The sequence below is a fragment of the Rhincodon typus genome, chromosome 2, assembly GCF_021869965.1.
Source record: "Rhincodon typus isolate 14 chromosome 2, sRhiTyp1.1, whole genome shotgun sequence".
In the NCBI taxonomy this organism is placed as follows: domain Eukaryota; kingdom Metazoa; phylum Chordata; class Chondrichthyes; order Orectolobiformes; family Rhincodontidae; genus Rhincodon; species Rhincodon typus.
The window spans coordinates 138630688-138651799 of NC_063333.1; the positions used below are offsets into that span (position 1 = coordinate 138630688).

At 39.9% G+C, this 21112-nt stretch overlaps 1 protein-coding gene across 1 annotated transcript; it reads left to right on the plus strand.

Annotated features, from left to right (window-relative positions):
• Positions 1–2695: 2695 nt before the first annotated feature.
• Positions 2696–20063, plus strand: rpp40 (ribonuclease P/MRP 40 subunit). The gene is made up of 8 exons (XM_020531015.2): positions 2696–2978; positions 5459–5603; positions 5693–5761; positions 7031–7126; positions 8587–8712; positions 11552–11750; positions 13466–13600; positions 17435–20063. Exons 1-8 carry the CDS (start codon positions 2862–2864, stop codon positions 17631–17633), a joined length of 1086 nt encoding a protein of 361 aa, XP_020386604.2. The 5' UTR covers positions 2696–2861; the 3' UTR covers positions 17634–20063.
• Positions 20064–21112: the final 1049 nt, after the last annotated feature.

Genomic DNA, 21112 nt, shown 5'->3' on the forward strand with positions numbered 1-21112 from the left:
CATGCAGACACAGTAAGTCAGTAGGAAAGTGAATGGAATGTTAGTCCTTATCATAAAGATTTGAGAGCAGCAGCAGTGACATCTTGCTTCAAATGTATAGAAACTTAATTAGATCATTCCTGGAGAATCATGTGCAGTGTTGGTCTCTTTGCCTCTTTACTTATTGTTGCCACAGAGGAAGTGCAATGAAATTCACCAGGATGGCTGGACAGTCCTATTTTGAGAGATTGGGCAAACTGGGCTTGTATTCTCAATAGTCTTGAAGAATGAGAGGTTCTTTCATTGAAACCTACAAAATATTTTAAGATATGGATAGGGTAGAAGAAGGTAAGATGTTTCCCCTGGTTGGGGACTCCAGAAACAAGGGGCGAAATATAAAAATAAGGAGGATATCATCTGGGACTGAGATGAGGGGAATTCTTTTATTATTTAAGAAAGGTGGTAAGGAAAAGCCAAGGAACTATAGACCGGTGAGCCAGACATCAGTGGTGGGCAGGTGTTGTAGAGGATCCTGAGAGACAGGATTTACATGTATTTGGAAAGGCAAGGACTGATTAGGGATAGTCCACATGACTTTGAGCATGGGAAATCATGTCTCACTAACTTAATTGAGTTTTTGTAGATGTCACAAAGAGGACTAATGAAGGCAGAGCGGTGGACATGATCTATATGGATTCAGTAAGGTGTTCAATGAGATTCCTCATGGTAGACCGGTTAGCAAGGTTAGATCACATGGCATAGAGGGAAAACTAGCAGTTTGGATACAGAACTGGCTCAAAAGTAGAAGACAGAGAATGGTGGTGGAGGGTTGCAATTCAGACTGGAGGCCTATGACCAGCAGTGTTCCACAAGAATCGGTGCTGGGTCCACTGCTTTTCGCCATTTATACAAATGATTTGGATGTGAACGTAGGAGGTATTGTTAGAAAGTTTGCAGATGACACCAACATTGGAGGTGTAGTGGACAGCGAAGAAGATTACCTCAGAGTACAAAGGAGACAAATCAGACAGATAAATAGGTGGAGGAATGGTAGATGGAGTTTAATTTAGACAAATGTGGGCTGCATTTGGAAAGGCAAATCAGGGCAGGACTTACACACTTAATGGTAAGGTCCTGGAGGGCATTACTGAACAAAGAGACCTTGGAGTGCAAGTTCATAGTTCCTTGAAAGTAGAGTCACAGGTAGACAGGATAGTAAGGAAGGTGTATGGTATAAAAACTGAAAGAACTGTGGATGCTGTAAATCAGGAACAAAAACAAAAGTTGCTGGAAAAGCTCAGCAGGTCTGGCAGTATCTGTGAAGAAAAAAATCAGAGTGAATGTTTCGGGGCCGGTGACCCTTCCTCAGAACTTTGCTTGCCTTTACTGGTCAGTGCTTTGAGTATAGGAGTTGGGAGATCATGTTGCGGCTGTACAGGACATTGGTTAGGCCACTTTTGGAATACTGCATTCAGTTCTGGTCTCTCTACTATAGGAAAGATGTTGGAAAACTTGAAACAGTTCAGAAAAGATTTACAAGGATGTTGCCAGGGTTGGAGGGTTTGAGCTAAATGGAAAGGCTGAATAGACTAGGGCTATTTTCCCTGGAGTGTTGGAGGCTGAGAGGTGACCTTTATAGAGGTTTAAAAAATCATGAGGGGCATAGATGGGGTGAGTAGGCAAATGATACTAGATTAATTTAGGATATCTGGTTGGCATAGACAAGGATCTATTTCTGTGCTGTACATCTCTATGACTCTATTCAGATGGTTCAATAGAATCCCTACCGTATGGAAACAGGCCATTCAGCCCAACACATCCACACCACCCCTCCAAACAGTATCCCAACCAGACCCATCACCCTATAACGCACCTAATTTACACATCCCTGAACACCATGGGCGATTTAGCATGGCCAATCCACCTAGCCTGCACATCTTTGGACTGTGGGAGGAAACCTGAGCACCTGGAGGAAACCCACACAGACAGTCGCCTGAGGGTGGAATTGAACCCGGGACCCTGGCGCTGTGAGGCAGCAGTGCTAACCACTGAGCCAACGTGTTGCCCCGTGATTGATTGTTTTTGGAATTTTTTGATGCCAGAGGGCTGTGGAAGCTCAGTCTTTGACTATGGTTAAGGTAGAGATTGATAGATTTCTAACTACCGGGGGTGCGAAGGATTTTGAGAATAGTCTGTGGGTGAAAGACAGAAAAGTGTTTGAATTGTATTAAATGCTGGAGCACGCCCGTTTCTAACTGAAGATTCATCCCCAGGACATGGCTGTGGGCAATCTTTTCATGGGCACCTCTGTTTACGAGTCAGAAAAACATTGGTGGTGGGAAACAAATGGCTCTTTGTCCTGACAGTCGAGAATCATTCGACTGGGTAGTGAAGAGAAAGGGGAAGGCCTGGAGGATGGAGCTGTTAGCTGACTGGAGGCAGAATAGATTGAATCTTGGGGAATACATTTGACTAAAATTGGGCTATTACCTTGGTGCCTTGTCCTGATTGCTACCAATAACCATGCTGGAAAATGAAGGGGTTCTAAATCGTTTAAGAAAAACAGGGCTCACGCCACTCATCATGAAAAGGTTCTATTCTTACTTTGGGAATTCGAGTGTTGACTTGACACAAGCCCTGAATGTTCAAACGCGGCTCTTCTTCCACCTTGGCCTCCAACCAGCAGAGGGTGCAGTCGAACTCTGCCCTCCTCTCCAAGATAGTTTAGGACAGAGGCGCCAAAGGGAACGCCAGAGCTCGAGGACGGCGGGAAGAAGCTGAGGGGGGAAAGCCGTTAATTGGCGCGCGCAGCTGTCGCTGAGGGGAGAAGCGGTAAACGGCCCTCGCGGACGGCGCGAGGAGTTGCAGCCCAGCTTGGGAAGATGCTGAACAACGTGGAGAAATGCGCGCGGCACCTAGTGGTTAGTGAAAGATCCAACTTCAGGCACAGTAAATCAAAACACCATAAACACGTGCAGGCTCATCACTATAACTACCAGGTGGGTGATTGATAGGGGCACGGAAACTTTATAACTACCTGGTGGGTGATTGACAGGGGGCGGAGACTAATCGTCATGTTTCCCTGATGGGTGATTGACAGGGGGCGGAGACTAATCGTCATGCTTATTTGATTGGTGATTGACGGAGAGCGGAGACTAATCGTTATGCTTATCTGATGGATGATTGACAGGGGGCGGGGTCTAATCGCCATGTTTATCTGATGGGTGATTGCCAGGGGGCGGAGTCTGATCGCCATGACTACCAGGTGGGTGATTGACAGGGAGCGGAGAACTCATTACTTTCCCTTTTATTCTAACAGGAACATAGGTGCTAGGTCCACTTTTGTTTATCATTTATATAAATCATTTAAATGACAATATAGAAAGCACAGCTAGTAAGTTGCAGATGAAACCAAGATTGGTGGTATAGTCGACAGTGAAGAAGGCTATCTAAGATTACAAAGAGATTTTGATCAATTGAGTCGATGGGCAGAAGAGTGGCAAATGGGGTTTAATTTGGATAAATGCGTGGTATTGTATTTTGGTAAAACAAACAAAGACAAAACTTATACAATTAAAACAGGGCCTTGGGCAGAGAAACCTAGGAGTTCAGGTACAGAAGTTTGCGTCACATATAGATAGGGTGGTTGAGAAGGCATTTAGCACGCTTGCATTCATTGCTCAGATCTGTGAGTATAGGAGTTGTGATGTTATGTTGAGGTTGTACAGGATGTTGGTGAAGGCTCTTCTAGAATACTGTGTTCAGTTCAGGTCTCCCTGTTATAGGAAGGATATTATTAAGCTGGAGAGGGTTCCAAAGAGATTTACCAGAATGTTGCTGGGAATGGAGGGTTTGAGTTGTAAGGAGAGGCTAGATACGTTGGGACATTTCTCGCTGGAGCGTATAAGTTGAGAGGTGACCTTTACAGAGTTTTATAAGATCATGAGGGGAATAGATAAGGGGAATAGCAGGTGTCTTTTCCATAGGGTGGGGGATTTCAGGACCGGGGCATATTTTTAAGATGAGAGGAGAAGGATTTAAAAAAGACATGAGGTGCAATTTTTTTACACAGAGAGTGGTTCGTTGTTAAATGAACTTCCAGAGGAGGTTGTGGATGTGGGTATAGTTACGTTTAAGAAATATTTAGATAAGTATGTGAATAAGAAAGGTTTGGAGGGATATGGGCCAAGCGCAGGCAGGTGGGACTAGTTTAGTTGGGATTATGGTCGGCATGGACTAAAGGGTCTGTTTCAGTGCTGTATAACTCTATAACTTTAAGTCTATAACTGCCCACATCTGTGTTTGACAGTGGTACGATTAATAACTCATCGGGTAAGTGGTAGAAAAAATTGAGCTGCCCATTGTGTTTTAGTTAGTTACCAACAATGCTTCACTTGGATTGTCTCCTGTATGGTTTTGTGATTATTTTAAACCTTTTTATGTAGTCAAGAGTCCAGGCTGTCTGGACCAGCGAGGCTCCAAAGAAATATCTTTGACCCGAAATAGGAACTCTGTTTCTCTCTTTTCTGTTAGTGCCATAATATTGAAGGCTGCAACAGCAACAAGTGAATTTGTATTTATATACCACTTTTTTAACATAATGGAGCAGTACAAGAAATGGGCAATCGGGGCTGGAATGCTTGTGCTGTTTTACAATTTCAGAACCACTTCCATCAGCTGTTAAATTCACAGTAAATGAAAATGGCATTGTGTTCGTGCATTTTTTCATGTTTGTGTGTTTTTGATGTTCAGAAATGACAAAGTTAAAGGTGGCAATTGAATAGTAAGTGCCCCCAGTGGGAATTACTTAGCAACATCATTAGAGGCTCCAGTGTAACACCTGTTCAATGAGGGTTCCAGTGTCTGTTGTAACACAGTTGCTAAGTCGGCTGCATTGAGTGTCTTGCTTTTACAGTCAACGATTTTGATATGAAAGCAATGACAAACCTCGTGTAAATTTTTTTTAGGGTTTTGTTTATTTTAGAGGTGAATATCTTCACTAAGCTATTATGGTTGATGGCCAACTGTTGTAGTTTTTAAAAGGTAAAGGCGCCATAGTCCAAATGGATGATAGGACTGCTGTGTCATTAGAGAGAGATGACTGGTGGTGGTTTAACCTGGGGGTCACCACACCTGAGGTGAGGGGAAGAGGTTGAAAAAGAGAGTCCTTCATGGTAAGCTCAGCTGGCTAGATGGCTGGTTTGCGATGCAGAATGACACAATAAGGGTTCAATTCCCACACTGGCTGAGGTTACCATTTGATCGTGCCTTCTTAGCCTTGCACCTCACCTGAAGCATGGTGACCCTAAGGTTAAACTCACCATCAGTCATCTCCCTCTAATGAGAAAGCAACCCTGTGGCCCTCTGAGACTATGGCAACTTTACTTTTACCTTATGAAAATATTACCCACATTGATGGATTGCAAATCTTTTTGTTTTGTTGAACTTCTTTTATAGCTGTTTAAATATTATCTTGCAGGTCTCAATTTTGATACCAGAATGTGGCGTGATACCACCAAGAGTCACTGCTGCCTGCAGAAATTTAGGAGAGTATTATTTGGTAGAGCAGTTGCCAATTCATCGAATGCTTGAACCTGACTTCATCAACAAATTTGTGAAGCAAGGTAATGTTATATCTGTAATTTATGAAATGCATTTATTTCTTTATTTTGCTAGCAATGCAAGTCACTTAATTTCAAATTGTTTGTTCCAGGCTTTCTTTATGTGCTTTCATACAACACCAGAATAGATCAAGACAACTGTATTGCATTACTGCCAATAGGTAAAATACCTTTTGTCTAAATCAGCATCCAAGTTTCTGACCTATTTGTTACCTTGTCAAAACGTTGTTTGCTTTTCTAGAATAAACAAATTTGTGTTTCTAATTTTGTTGGAGTTTATAATGCCAATATTGTTTCAAATATAAAACACAATAACTTTAATTTACTTTTTTTTGATGTAAATTTTTTTGTCAAACAGTACGAGCAAAGGTGTGCACATGTGGGAAAATTATAAATTTATAACTTATAAATTGCAATTAAAAATGCATAGAATTTACAGCACAGATACGGAGTAATTATTCCAATGCCTTTGCGGTTACCATGTAGGTCCCGCCTTCTGAACCTTGCCCCTCGTCTGAGGTTTGGTGACCCTCAAGTTAAACTCATCGTCAGTCACCTATCCCTAATGATAGAACAGCCCTATGGTCCCCTGAGACGATGGCAACTTTACTTTTTGCTTTAGAAAGAATACAAATAATGAAAAGCTTTTCTTACCAAACTTCCTTTTCTTAGCTGTTTAAGTGTTTTATTGCAGGTCTCAATTTTAATACCAGAATGTGGAGTGATACCACCAGGGTCTACACCAGTATTTTATGTTCCACATGAGCCTGTTCCACTCCCTGTATCAAGTAGTCTATCAGCATATCATGCTATTCCTATCTCCCTCATGTAATTATTTGGCTTTCCCTTCTGTGAATTTATGTGAGGTAACTCAACAACTCCTTGTTACAGAAAGTTTCATATTCTCACCATTGCTCCCACTCTCTGGGTTTTTTTCTAAATTACTTACTAGATTTATTAGTGACTGTATTATATTTAAGACCTATGCAGGGAAATTCTGGAAAGCATTTTTTCAGAGGTTATTTTCTTCAAATTTTCCTTGATAAACAAGGCAAAGCAGGTTCTTTCCTCAGCCCACTATTAATGAGGGAACGCAGGACTTGTTAGAAAATACTTAAATTTCCACACTGTTTCAGAACAGTAAAGATTTCCTTTAAAACAAAATCAGTGTTTATTAGTTGAAAAACCAAGTATTTATCACAAATCTAGAAATATGTGTGGTGATGTTCAGAAGAGTGACTATCTTTGGGATGACTTTGGAGTCTGAGTTAAAAAAACAATTCTGGAAGAATGTTATTTTTGAAATGATTGTCGCTTGCTTTTAAAAATTATTGTGAGCTTAATCTTTCTAATAGTGCACAAATATTTATGAATGGATCTTAGATCCTTCATTGAAGGAGTTTCTAACTCATAGCTATTGGTTTTCATAGGAAAGCTAATTTTATCAGTTGACAAGGATACTTATGAAGAGCTTGGCCTGGAAGGAAAGCCATCTATGTATTCACATAAGGCAGCAATGAGATACAGTAAGTGCAAGCTATTATAAGATTCCAGGCTCAGGAGAATTTCTTGCCGTGATGGACGTTACAAACTTATTGAAACTTTTGTTCTGGTTTTGTTTGACTTTAATGTAATTCAATAAATATTAACACACTGAAAAGACACAAAACAAATGTAAAGGGCTCATTAAACCCATTTAGTGGCGCAGAATAATGTATACATTTGAGGCATAGTAGGAGAGGCATCTCTGGGAGATGTTTTGAGTGTAGTCTTTTGAGTTCTTCTGTCTGCCACTATTAGGAGTTCAATGTGAAATGGGTTTCTGACAGCTTAGTTTGCAGTGTAAATGGGTTGTTTGACATGCTTGTTTGCTGCCATTGACTGATGTACGAGTGATTAAAAATAACGCTGTGATGCAACGATGGGTACCCTACCCTCTTGTGAACTTGGGGTAATTGCATGTTATCAGGAAAAGCACAAACATTAACCAATGGTGAAAATGTGCACTCCTGAACTAGTCTGTTTCTATTTGCAGTTATCAGAATTATGTGTGTAGGTTCACAATGGTTAATTGTCAGTTATTACTAATTTTGCTGTGAAGACAGTGGAGATAGTGTTTGCCTTTGTACAGAGGGGAAAAAGAAATCAGCTCTTATTTCCCCCTTTTGATTATTGTGCATGTGAAAGTCGTGATTTGGGAAATTAGGGGGTCATATTCTTCATCTTGCTGCTTGCTGAAAGTTGCTACCTGGACTCGTGCAAAAAGATTCACCATTTTGGTGTCTACTGGGAGGCTGCTGATTTCTATTAAGCCATGGTCCCAATGCAAACACCTTAGCAAAGGACCATCCTTTTTATATATTAAAAATCATCTGGCACCATCTGCCAAATGACCATTCTTAACCTTCGTGCCTGAACTGTGAGTATTATTAGACTGTTGACTATGCTTAGTGGTGTCAAGGTATAGTTCGGTCCTTTTCTCATAATGTTATTCCCATGCACTATGCAAGAAGTATTGCTGGTTAATGATCAGGAATGGGAACTTTGGCTGTTTCATGCGTCCACCACCCAACTCAACAATGCTGACATCAGTTAATTGATTGGAAATTGACCAAGTTGTTGATATGTACTGCCACCTCACCAGTACCCAAGAAATCTCCGTTGTTTCTCTTGATTCTTCATTAGTACATTCTGTGCAGATTCCTTCCAGATTTAGTTTAAACTCAACCATTTATGTGACAGAACGATTTCTGATGCCCCCAGGTACTAGACACGCAGTATGAGTTAAAAATGACAGGTCTAGCAGTAATACAATTATTCTCTCTCAACAATAGTAATTAAAATTTCTCAGTCTTTAGTATCTGCCTCTGAGTGAATTATCATCATGCTTCCTACAAAAAGCAGAATTTGCTTTGTAACCTTGTGATGCATATCACCCTAAAGTCAGTTCAGTTTTGGGTTTCATGATGTCATGTCATGTTTTCAGATATTACTGTCCACATTCGTGATGCTACTTTTGTTCCTGGTGAAAAAAGATATAACCGTGTAATGTGGGCATTGAAAGAAAAAAAACCTTTAAAATTTGACTTTTTGATGAAGTGGCATTCCTCAGGTAAGAAGTTAATAAAATGTAATTAAGAGAAAACTTTTTTTTTGATTTGACCTCAAATGTAATCTGGCTATGCTTGAAACCTTACTTCAAAAATAATATAGCGAAAAGTTCAACATGTCATATGTGGTATACACTTGCTACGATAATAATATTCCATTATGCATAACAACAGTTTTCGTGTGGGCCTCCTAACATTCTTGTCTTCAAATCAGAAAGTTATGTGCTCGTCCTTGGTCCTGGAATTGACCACATAATCTAGACACATAATTCTACCTCTCTGAATATAGATAGCACACTCCGAGCAATGTCTTCTCTTCTAACCTCAGACTAACATGTCCAACAGTATCCCAAGGATTTATTCTTCTCCCCCTTTATTCCTCATCATCATGCTACCTTTGAGGCACCACTCAAAGTCAGAGGCTTGGCTTCCAATTGCATGACATTGCTTCTGTCAAACACTCTGTTGGCAGACTGGTTGCTCAACATTCGGTATTGATGAGCTGTAAATTTCTCAAGATCAGCATTAAAACATCAAAGCTGGCAGCAGTCAAATGTCTGCTTCCTTATGACTGATTCTGTCTTCTGTCTGGGCACTATTTTAGGTTGAATCAGACTTTTAAAATTATTGTTATCCTGAGTTGGGTTGCAGATCCAAGATCCTTTCCATCCCAAAGGCCACTTCTGTGCTTGCTATCCAAATCTATCCCCTTCTCATAGCTTGTCAGCACTTATTCATGATTTGCATGTTTGACTAAGCTGAACCGCTGTCTTCTTTGGTATGGCATGGCCTTTGTTCTTCCTAATTTTGAAGTATCTTAGGGTATTTTTTCATGTGACAAAGTATGGAGTAAAGAATTAACTATGCCAATAACCTGATAGCTACTGAGCATGTTGCTTCAGAGTCTAGAGGAGTACAATATTGCTTTAGCCCCACTACTCCACCGGTCACAATATTGAAGTAAAATATCTTTACCAGTCACCAGGGTAACTACATCAGCTTTCAAGTAAAAAGACCTCTTAACCAAGTTTCCTTAATAAATACAATTATTGGTTTATTAACAAGACAAAACTTACTCAATGAAGGTGCAATAACAGAGAGTCAGTAATATAGAATAATAAATGTTTACCCCTCTAAGAATATCAAAACAAATATACACACTCTTCAGAAAAAGTGAAAAATATAACAGATTTCTGCAGAAGTTGGCTTTCTTGGGGGGAGAAAAGCACTTTGAATGGATTATTCTTTAAGACGAAAGGATAAAGCCTAGGATATTCTGAAGTCTGATGTTCAGACACATGTGGTCAAGGTACTAATCATGCACTGTTGCCTATGGAGTCTTTCAGACATTGCTTGCTCCTTCAGTCACTATTTCAGAAGAATAAATACCTGAACCCAACTAGAGGGCTTTCAAGCCAGTCACTGTTCAAACAGCCAGGATTGGGGCCTATAGTAAAGGAAGCAGTTATCGCTAGTTATGTGATTTCTAAATGTCTTGTTGAAAAGAAATCCCTATTATCCACCATGACCTTTCAATGAACTCATTTAAAGAAATCACTCCAGGTATTCTTCCTAACAGTAAGGGCTATGTCATGACAATAAAGGATATTCTAATGATGATGTCAGATCATGTGCGACTGAGACCTGGTGACCAGGTGCCGGTGGAGACTACCACAATCATGCTTTAGTTGATAGGTAATAAGTTAATAGCATACGCTACTATCCTTGTGTTCAACTCTTATATGCCACAACCTCCTATTGATACTCCTGCAAAATGTGCCATAAAAATGCAAGAATTTGCATTAATTACAATGTTTACTGCACCTTGCTCTTAATGCTACTATCCCTTGTTTGTATAAAGTGTTCCTAAAAATTTGTGCTAAATTAAAATAACTTTCTCATAAGAAACTATGTTAAAAAGGTTTGTTACAATCCTGAGATGTAACTTTTTTATATTAAAAGCCTTGAATGTTATTAGCCTGAAAAACCTCTTGTTAAATCTTACTTCTTACCTTTTACCTCCTGTCTCTCCTGCTTGCTGCCTGTCCCAATTATCATTTCGTTCCCTAATCCTCCTGCTTCATTACCTTTCCTCTGCTGCTCCCTGCTGCTTGCGTCTTCCCTATGCCAAATCCTGAGTGAGGAATCAAGAAGGAGGGACCCAGCAAGGGCACATGACAGGCTGCAAGTGTGAGGAAAGGTGTAGAGCGATTGGGGAAGGGCTTGCGCAACAGAAGAATCAGCGCCCAGGAGGCTTGGTGAATGGGAGCATTAAGGAGGGAAGCAGTGAAAGGGAAGGTTGGAGATTGAGAGGGACAGTAAACAGGAGGAGGCATCAGAGGGAAGCAGTGAACAAGAGGTTTAGGAGGGAGGCAGCAAACTGGAGGGTGGGAGTAGAATGGTGAGCTGGAGGCAACTAGTGAGTAGGAGATTGAAGGAGAGAGCTGAAGTTTGTGAGGGGAGTGGGAGATGGAGGCAAATGGGAAAGGAGGTGAACAAGAGGAATAGCAAGTGGGAGGGACAGGAGGAAGGTGGTAGTAAGCTCAAGGGAGAAAGGTCAGAGCAGGAGGGTTGGATAAGGTGGTGTCCATTAGAAGGGTTTGGGAAGGTTGGCAAATGGGAAGGATGGTAGGTTGGGAGAGGGAAGTGATTTTTTTTTAAGTGATTAAGCGTGTTCAGTGGTCATGCTGGGAATAAAATGAAGGCCCACTATTAGGGGAATGTCCCTAATTTACTAACTATATTAAAACAAAACTGTGCTATTAGAACATGCTTTAAATGAGGGATGCCTGTAATTTACAGTACAGTTCCTGTGTTTATGTTTTTAAATATCAAACCAAGGTGGACAAGAAGCCAATTTGGTGTCTTACTTCAAGGAATATGAATGCAAGGTTTACCAGCCTATTGTGTCAACCAGGATATTAAAAGACATTGACAGCCCTGTGCTGCTGGGTAACGAATTGAAAGGGAAGGACAATGAATCCTGCAGCTCTGAGGAATTTCTTGACTGGCTTGGTGCAGTCTTCAGTGATATTGATTGGTGAGTTTAAATGTGCAAAACTTTCTTTATGATTTCTGGATACTTCCTTTTGTACTTCCGAGAAAAATAAATCCTTGTCATGTTGTATTCTGTCGTAGAGGAACCATTGTAGCTGTGCAACATTACCTTTGTAAAACAGTATTTATTCGGCATTTTGCTCTTTCTCAGCAACTTTAGTGGTGTGTGATCTGAACAAAACTGGAATCATACAATATGGTGATTACGTATAAACCTGTTACAGATGTGATATCACACAGTGCCTGAGTCCTTAAATTCTTCCTTAGGCTTGACTTAAGTCTTTTTCATCTACAGAAAAAGTTGATCTGCTGTTTGCTAAGCCACTGGAAACTCAATCGCATACAGCTACATTTTAGTATTGAGTTCAGCCACTCTTTGTTGACAGGGTATTACTACACATTAGTGTGTGTATTCGGTAATATAAATGAGAAACTATAGCAGTAAAGTAGGGGGCAGGATTATAAAATTTGTTCCAAATCCCAAGGCTAATAACTAATAGAACCTTTAGTTCCTAATTCTGACCTGAACTCTGCCTAGATCTTCTACGGTTACATCTATGTCTGGCTGCTCTGGAGAGTGTACTTGAGGCCTTCACACCACAGAGACTGGAATGCATCACCCACAACCCATCCCTCTCTGCTCCCGACTCCACACCTAGAAGTGGTTTTTGAGTCATTTTTGGCAAGGCAGGCATCTCAATGTGTAACGTTTTTAATGGTTGTGGAGGCACAACAGGACTGGCAGTGCTGAATTATTGAAATGAGGCCCGCTCATTGACTGCTTAGGTTTTGCAAATGTCAATCCATCCACTAACCTCTTCACACATACTCTTTCTAGCCTTCCTCTCTTGAATCAGATGGAAATCAGTTTTTTTTTACGATCTAACTATCCTGGAAGATCTGCCAAATGTGCAAAAGATGAATATTTCATAGGAAACATTTACTGGGTAATGATCAAAATTATCTCTCCTTATTTTTGATTGACAAATAGCTTAACATATAGAAATTATACAAGTGCAAGTTACTTTTTTTAAAATTACCATCTTCATAACCCATTGTTCCCATCCACCTGAAAAAATGCAAGAGTAACTTAGCTGTGACTATGCAGTTCTTTGTCACTCTGCACTGTCTTACGGTAAAGCTGGTTTGATGCATGAGATTGCAATCAGTTGTTTTTTGATGCCATACTACAGTGGTCTAATGGACAGTATTGGCTGATCTGCACTATGGTGACGGATACTCTGACGTTTGAAGGTGGAGCTATACCTGACCAGATCTAAAACCTTCAGACCACTGCTCAAGTACTCCCTGGGAAATGGTTCCAAAAGACACACCCTGTGTTGAGTATCTGAATGTAGTTTCAGTAGAATGATAGGTGCTTGTCACTTTTCAACTCCTACTTCTTGGGTGAGGCAAGGCAAGAAAATGGCAGGAAGTGACTGACCCATTTCTCTCAACAGTTCTTAAACATTGAAATGTAATGCACATGTGTTACAGATGAGATTTTATATTTATTTAGAGACCTACTCTGCTTAATGGATTCATCATCTTCGTGGAAGTTTATTCAATGAAGAAATGAGCAAATTGATATGAGACCCCTAGTTCATCAGTGTTCTTTGTAAAGGCCTTGGGATGATTAAAATGTAATGGTGTCCAATGTGTGTTTTAATCAAAGTTTCCATTTTTATTTATCAATAGCAATAATCAAGCAGACAGCTTTCTCTCGACCTACTGCTGCCCTTGGCCCAGCACCGTACTGGATAAAGCTTGCCTTTATACTATTTCAGGATTTATAATTCCAGAAGGGATAAATCAGATATTGGACCAGCTTAGGTAAGCACCATTGTAAAAGCAGCACTTTGTAGTCAATAGTTTGATGTGTTAACACGTCACAACAGATGGTGTTGAGCTATGATTACTAAACATTACCCTCCATTTTTGTTGAGTTAGCTGGACCAGTCAGCACGACAGTTCACTTCAGTGTATTGAAATCATTTCTACTCCTTTATCACTCTTTAGTGTTCTAAATTTGGTGACGCTGTGGTAATGTCACTAGACTAGTAAACCAGAACCTCAGGCTAATGTTCTGGGGGCATGGGTTTGAATTATAACATGGCAGATGGTGAAATTTGAATTCAGTAAAAATCTGAGTTAAAAGCTAGATTGGTTGTTCAGTCACAATCATTGTTGATTGTTGTTAAAAACCCATCTGGTTCACTAATGAGTTTTAAGAAGAAAATCTGCCATCCGTACCTGGTTTGACCTACATGTAACTCCAGACCCAAAGCAATACTGTGATTCTCAACTGCCCTTTGAAATGGCCTAGCAAGTTACTCAGCTGCAGAGCAATTAGTGATGGGCAGTAATTGCTATATTTAATGAATGAGTAATAACTTCCTTTGTTCCAGCGTTTGGTGGCCTTACCTTCAGCAGTCTTGGCCATAAGCTCAGGACTTTCTTCCCTAAATTTTTCTTCTTTTCTGTGTTTTAAGTGTTTGTTGTGTTTTTAAAACCTACCTCTGTGACCAGTGCACTAATGTCCCCTTTTGTGACTGCGCTCATGTGAAGTGCCTTGGAATGTTTTACTGTATTAAAGGTGCCAAAGAAATGCAAGTTGTTGTCATGACCTACATTGGAATTTATGTTATTTATCTGTATAGCGAATGGGTTTGTTTCATTACATACATGAAAAGTTGAAGTTTGGATTCATCCTTTTGAGCTAATTTAGGATTTGGAGTCTTGTTCCTTAGATTATTTATATGAGTAATTATTAGCAATTTTTTTTCTAACAATTCAGGAATCATCTGTTTCTACCAATCAGAACCTGACATCATTTATATTGATTTTTCTATGTAGGTAATACACTAAAAATGCATTTTCTTGGGGTAATCAATGTAAAATTAGAAAATGTATGGTCTTAAAACATTTGGATCATTTCTTATTTTTAAAAAAACACAAGCCTGCAAATATAACTCTCTTCCAGTGGCCAAATCTCCAACTTGATGACAAAAGGCTTTCTGTGAACACAGAGAAGAAAAAAGAAAGCTCTGGAAACACTCAAGAAAGACAAAAACATCGAAATCTTCGCGGCAGACAAAGGACGCATGATAGTAATCCTTAATAGAGCCCAATACATCGAGAAAGCTAATGCACTACTAGCAGATACTGACACCTGCCAACAGATGGTGATAGACGCAACGCCATTATTAGAGAACCAGATCACAACAGCCCTGAAGAAATTACACAACTCAGGAGATATCAGCAAGATAGACTACCAAGAAATGAAGCCAGAGGGTTCCAACACACCCCATTTCTATGGACTCCCTCAGGTACACAAGCCAGGAGATCCCTCAGACCCATTGTCTCACTACCAGGCATGCCAACATATAGACTAGCCAAAGAACTACAATGGAAACTGAAATAGTTAGTAGACAACACCACCCACTCCATCCACTCCTCCCAAGAATTCCTCAATATTATCAAGGACACCAGAATAGAAGAGGACGAGATAATGATATCCTTCGATGTAACAACACTATTTACATCCATAAACATCGACCTAGCCAAAGAGACAATTGCCACGCTGCTGGATGAATCAGGAAGGCAGATTGCAACAGCATCAACAAGGACAGCACCCTGAAACTGCTGGATCCGTGCCTCACAACCCAGTTCACCTTTAACGACTGTATATACAAACAAACCAATGGAACACCAATGGGATCCCCAATATCAGGACTGTTTGAAGAAGCGCTAATGCAAGGTTAGAATGGACAGCACCCCCCACTATACAATCTGAACTTGGATCCGCTATGTAGTTGACACCTTCCTGATTATCAAAAGCACAAGACTAGAAGAAACCTACCCACACATAAACAGCATCCTCACAAAAATATAATTCACAAAAGAAGAAGAGAACAATAACTGACTACCTTTCCTAGACATAGTGGTGGAACATAAGAACAACTGGGAACTCCAGACTAGTGTATACAGAAAGACCACATGTATGGACCAGATACTTAATTACACTAGCAACAGCCTCAACACCCATAAACGGAATTGTGCTAGGACATTAGTCAAATGTGCCACAACACACTGCACCACAAGCCTGAATTGCGCAAAGCAGAACAGGAGCGTTTATGCGGAGTTTTTAACAGGAATGGATACCCAAAAAGCACAATCCGCTGTTAGCTCCACGGCAGACAACAACAAGAAGACACAATACGGCCAGACACACTAGTCTACCTACTGTACATCAGAGACCCATCAGAGATGACCACAAGATTGCTCCGATCCCTAGGTGTCGGGGTAGGCCACAAACCAACAACCACCCTGCGACAGCTACTGTCAAACATATAGGATCCCATACCCACAACTAATAAAACTAATGTAATATACAAAATACCATGCAAGGGCTGTGAGAAATATCACATCAGCCAAACTGGAAGAAAACTGACAATTAGGATACACAAACACCAATGAGCCACCAAGAGACACAGCCAATTCTCACTGGTCTAAGCACACGTGGACAAAGTAGGACATGAATTCAACTGGGTAGGCCAAGGAATTCCTGGAGGCCTGGCATTCCAACTGGAACTTCATCAACAAACACATTGAACTGGATCCAATATACAAACCAGTGAAAAACAGAACCAGAAGTGATGCCAACCTCCCCAGCCAACCGAGGCATATAACTAACAAGCGGGACGGAAGACCAGTGCTTCACTGGAGGCGCACTGACAATTTTACCTAGTAGGGTGACGAAACGTCTGCAATCAAACTCACCGGCTTGGCAAGCAAGTCTACAACCTCATGTGGACCCTTGTCAAATGCTTTGCTAAAGTCCATATAGACAACATCTACCGCTTTGCCTTCGTCAATCTTCTTTGTCACCTCTTCAAAAAATTCAGTCAAGTTAGTGAGACACAATTTCCCATGCACAAAGCCATATTGACTATCCCTAATTGGACCTTGCCTTTTCAAATGCATGTAAATGCTGTCCCTCAGGATCCCCTCGACCAATGTACCCGCCACTGACCATCCATTGCTAAGAATGTTGCTGCTGTTCAAGATAGTGTACATGTCACTGGGTTATGCTTCACCTAATGACTTGGCTGAATAGTGGCCAAATGTTTGCCTTCCAACTTTGAACAGTGGAGTTATAACAAACTTTAGACATATTTACCACATTTGGTAACAGCTCAAAATACAGTTCCTAAAAATAATTTCACAATGTAATAAAAGTACAAGGATACTTGACTTTTACATAAATGTTCTTATTTTGACATCAAACAATAGCTTTTATTCATTGAAGTTTTATATTTAGATCATTAGTATCCCTATTCTTTGTAATGTGATTCACCACTAAACTAAGTAGTACAACTCTTTTAGAATTGTTTTAAATACTTGTGACCCACCTTTTAAATTGAATTTCAAATTTTATTGGATAGATTTTATTAATTTTATCAGGAAGTAGTAGTAACTTTCATTGTTCCAAAGTAAATAGTGATTGGTAAATGAGCATTGTCAACCTTCTGACGCTTGACTACTTGTGTAAGTAGTCTTTGTCATGTTCAAAATGATAATTGTTCATGGCTGCACTGTATTTGCTGTTACGGTCTGATACCAAGTATAAGCAACATTTATCAATTACTTCTCCTTTCTCTCCAGACTCTATTTTGAGGAACCCAAGTTGGCCCACTGGGTTAGTATGACTGTACACGGCTTTGCAGACAGCCCAGTTTCCTGGGGAGAAAATGAACATGGATACTACAAGGGGGGAGAGAACCTCTACAATTTTGTTCTCTTCAGTAACCAAGATTACTGGCTCCACATGGCTGTTGGGGCACACAGTGCCTGTCCACCATAGAGTTATAACTGTATGTGCTTACTTGTACAGAAGAACTGCAGCACCTATCATTTGTCAATTCAGAAATGATTTGCCATCATTGACTATTAAAGCTTCTTTATACCATGGATCCAGAAACACATTCCACTTAAAGGGAATAAAAAACACCAGTCCGGTTCTAAATTTTCAGGACGTTTATAAATAATATGCACCATTGAAATCATCATGTCAAAATTGAAGTGTTTGCTTTATTCATAATTTGCAAGTTTTATGTTCTTTCCCTATGAGTGCACTATTTGATAAATCAGCAAGTATCCAGACTGTGCATTTGTGAACCTTGGCGGCTGCCACCACCGTATTGGTGTGCTTAAGCTTGATGTACACTCCTGATATAAATAAGCAACTTTCTCTCCCTTTAAGGAGGTTATTGGCTTCAAGCAAATTGATTTCCCTGCAGATCTATCTAATTAGAAGATATGTTATGTGGACAGTTGCAGAGTGGAATTAATATTCTTTGGGGTTAGGTGCAACATTTTAGCACCCTGACGTTATTTCACCAAGTTGCTATACCAGCATATTAACATCAACAACAGCTTATATATTGTGCTTAATAAAAGGCTTTTAAAAAAAGACATATTGGTGAGGTAATTGGGAGGCTTTTAATGTAAAGATAGAATTGATGATAAAGACTCACAGCAGGAATTTGCAGCGCTGAAGTGGCTAAATACTCTGTCACTATTAGTGGATCTAAGAGAAATTTGGCAACAATCCAGATTTGGTGGATTGAAGGGTGCAGTAGAGGACATAAAACTGGAGAGGTTTGCAGAAATAAGACAGGACAAGGCCATGTGCAATGTCAGGATGAGGTTTTAAGATTAAATGCGTGGTTAGAAGCCAGCGTAGGTCAGTAAACTCCGGGGTGATTGCCAAGAGACAGTGCAGGCAGGAGAAATGCTATTAATGTTTATGGAAAGAGAAAGATAGATGACTGACAGGGGAGAGCTGGCAAAATTGAATGTAGAGTTGGCAGAAACATGGATAAGGGTTCTGGATGCAGTGAACAGGGGAGAGAAAAGATTATTTTTGAAATGGAATACAATTCAGTGGGTGGAAAGGATTTTGAGGGTTTGTAGTTCAGCTTAGATTGAATATGATGCCAGAGTGTTTGCAGGTTATGCCAACTTTAGTCAGTGGCTGGTGTGTGGTGAACAGTAGAGTCAATGGCAAGGGAAATAAAAGCTACTGCTTTGGAGAGTTTCAGGGCATCTGGTTGTGTTTGCGGAAATCATTGGAGCCGAATATCTCTAATACACATGTAAGAAGTAAACCCTATGCCTGTGAATGATGCTACTGGGGGCAGTATGTAGAATGGAGGCAGCATGTAGAAGCCATAAAGGAGAGAGCCAAGAATGACTCCTTAGAACATATCAGATTATTGTATGGGTGTTAGAAGCATGGGGATGGGGGTAGATCTTTTGTCGAGATGTGCTGCCTTCCTTTTGTATATACCACTACCTGTTGTGATAATATGGGTTCTGTAATTCCTAGCTGCAATGAGATATTGTACTGTGTTAGTAAAAGGAATTTTCCAATGTACCATACTTTGTACAACCCCGGGCCTGCTTGATCGTGGCTGATTTGATTGTGTCTTCAATTCCACATAGCCCTATTGCAGTACCTCCATTAAATAGTTTCACATGACTTCTGTGACGCAGTCTTCCCTACATTTAAATCTGCTAGAAAAATAAAGCTGTAAAAACTGTTTGGTTTGAGCTTGGCAGTGGACTAGCATGTCATGAGTCCTGAAATAAATCTGAGATATATATTGTGTCTGGATATTTGTTGTATGGAGATTTCAGCTAACTACTTCCTGTGATGTTTTACGCTGCATCACAATCCAGCATATTATCTTCACCATGCACATGAACTTTCAAGTATGTAATTATTACCACCCTGATGCCCTTATCAGGTGTCCATTTGCAGAATCGATATTGCTTTTCACTGTAGATTTACCACATTTAGCCAGACTGAGGGATAGTATCTAACTGTAGAGGATGTGAAATATGCCAGCTGTGATGCATTGCAATAACAGTCCTAGATGGCCATCAATTGAAAGTGCTCCTAAGCAACACCTAGTGCATGTATCAACAATTGTAAGTTTGGATACAGTTAGAGTAGGTAAGTGTTCCAAGACATAACGGGTCACAAAGTCAAATGCTAGAGGAATTTGTTTTTTGCAGATGCTTTATATGCTCATAAACCTATCCAGTTCCTCTTTAAAAACAACAGAGTACAAACTGACATTTTAGTAATGATCAGATTGTTTAGTGTTAAATGCATATTGTTCTAATTGTGTAAAAGTTATATCAGTTTTAATGTTCTGACGCTAAATCCACAATTTAATTGATAAGTCATGAAAGGGGATTTTATAATAAAGTTGTTGATTTCATCAGATTTCTATTTTACAGTTGTTCCTTTTTGGGCATTTTAACAAGAAACATATAAGTGTGTGACTGTACTGATTGTTCAGAAATTCCAAATGATAAAGATATGTTTGTATAGTTCTTAATGTAGAAATAGAAACTAGCATAGTAATTTGGATGTAGTAGTTGATGTTTACTTTGTATGACCAAGGTTACAAGAAGTGAGTTAAAGTGGTGGTCTGGGTTACAAGTATCAACATGAATAGACTAGTTCTGTTGACAGCCTTCAGTACTATGTTACAGTCCAAGATAACAATTTGTGGCTAAAGTTTGGTTAGGTGAGGGTTTTCTCAATGATTCAGGTGAAATAAAATTTGGCAGCGATTTGGGTATTTGCTGAACTTCGGTGATGTAGTCCTGTGGAAAATTATTTCTTACAAAAAGTGGGCTTTATCAAAGATTGACTCATAAATGTATCTGTTGTCGTTACACTTGACCTTTCTTGACTTAAGCTAGGAACCAACTAGGAACTAGTGCAACTTTGTGTTTAGGGACAGGTAGATGTTGCTGCAGGCCCTTCAGCCACTTGTTGGGATTGAATTCAACTTCATTGAGAGTGCAAAACATGCAGTAGTAGATTGGCTGTCTATTACATACCTTGTTCCATTTATGATCATTTCCACTGACATATGTAAAAGGTAGATCAGTGAGTCCACCACAACTCATTTTGTAAAAAAACAAGTTGAATCAATGATTTAGACACAAAAGTTTAATGGCTTCAGTCATAAGCCACATGCAGTGCTTCTCGTGGATGTTTTGCCTGATCAGCAGCTGAAATGGAGTTGTTAAATTGCTGAAGCTAAGGCCTTGGAAGTGGAGTGCAAAGGAAATTATCACTAGTAACAAGGTACTGCAGTTTTGTGGGAGATTACAGAATCTGGGATTGCTGTCCTTGGAACAGGGAAGGTTAAAAGCAATTTAATAAACGTTCAAAATTCTGATTCAGTAAGTAAGGAAAAGCATACTACAGACAGGAAAATCTCTAACCAGAGGGGACAGATATTAACTAATTGGCAG

Coding starts and splice junctions, on each gene's coding strand:
- rpp40 (XM_020531015.2), top strand. CDS start 2,862: ATGCTGAACAACGTGGAGAAATGCGCGCGGCACCTAGTGGTTAGTGAA. Junction 5,604..5,692: donor CAACAAATTTGTGAAGCAAG/GTAATGTTATAT, acceptor TGTTTGTTCCAG/GCTTTCTTTATGTGCTTTCA. Junction 8,713..11,551: donor GATGAAGTGGCATTCCTCAG/GTAAGAAGTTAA, acceptor TATCAAACCAAG/GTGGACAAGAAGCCAATTTG.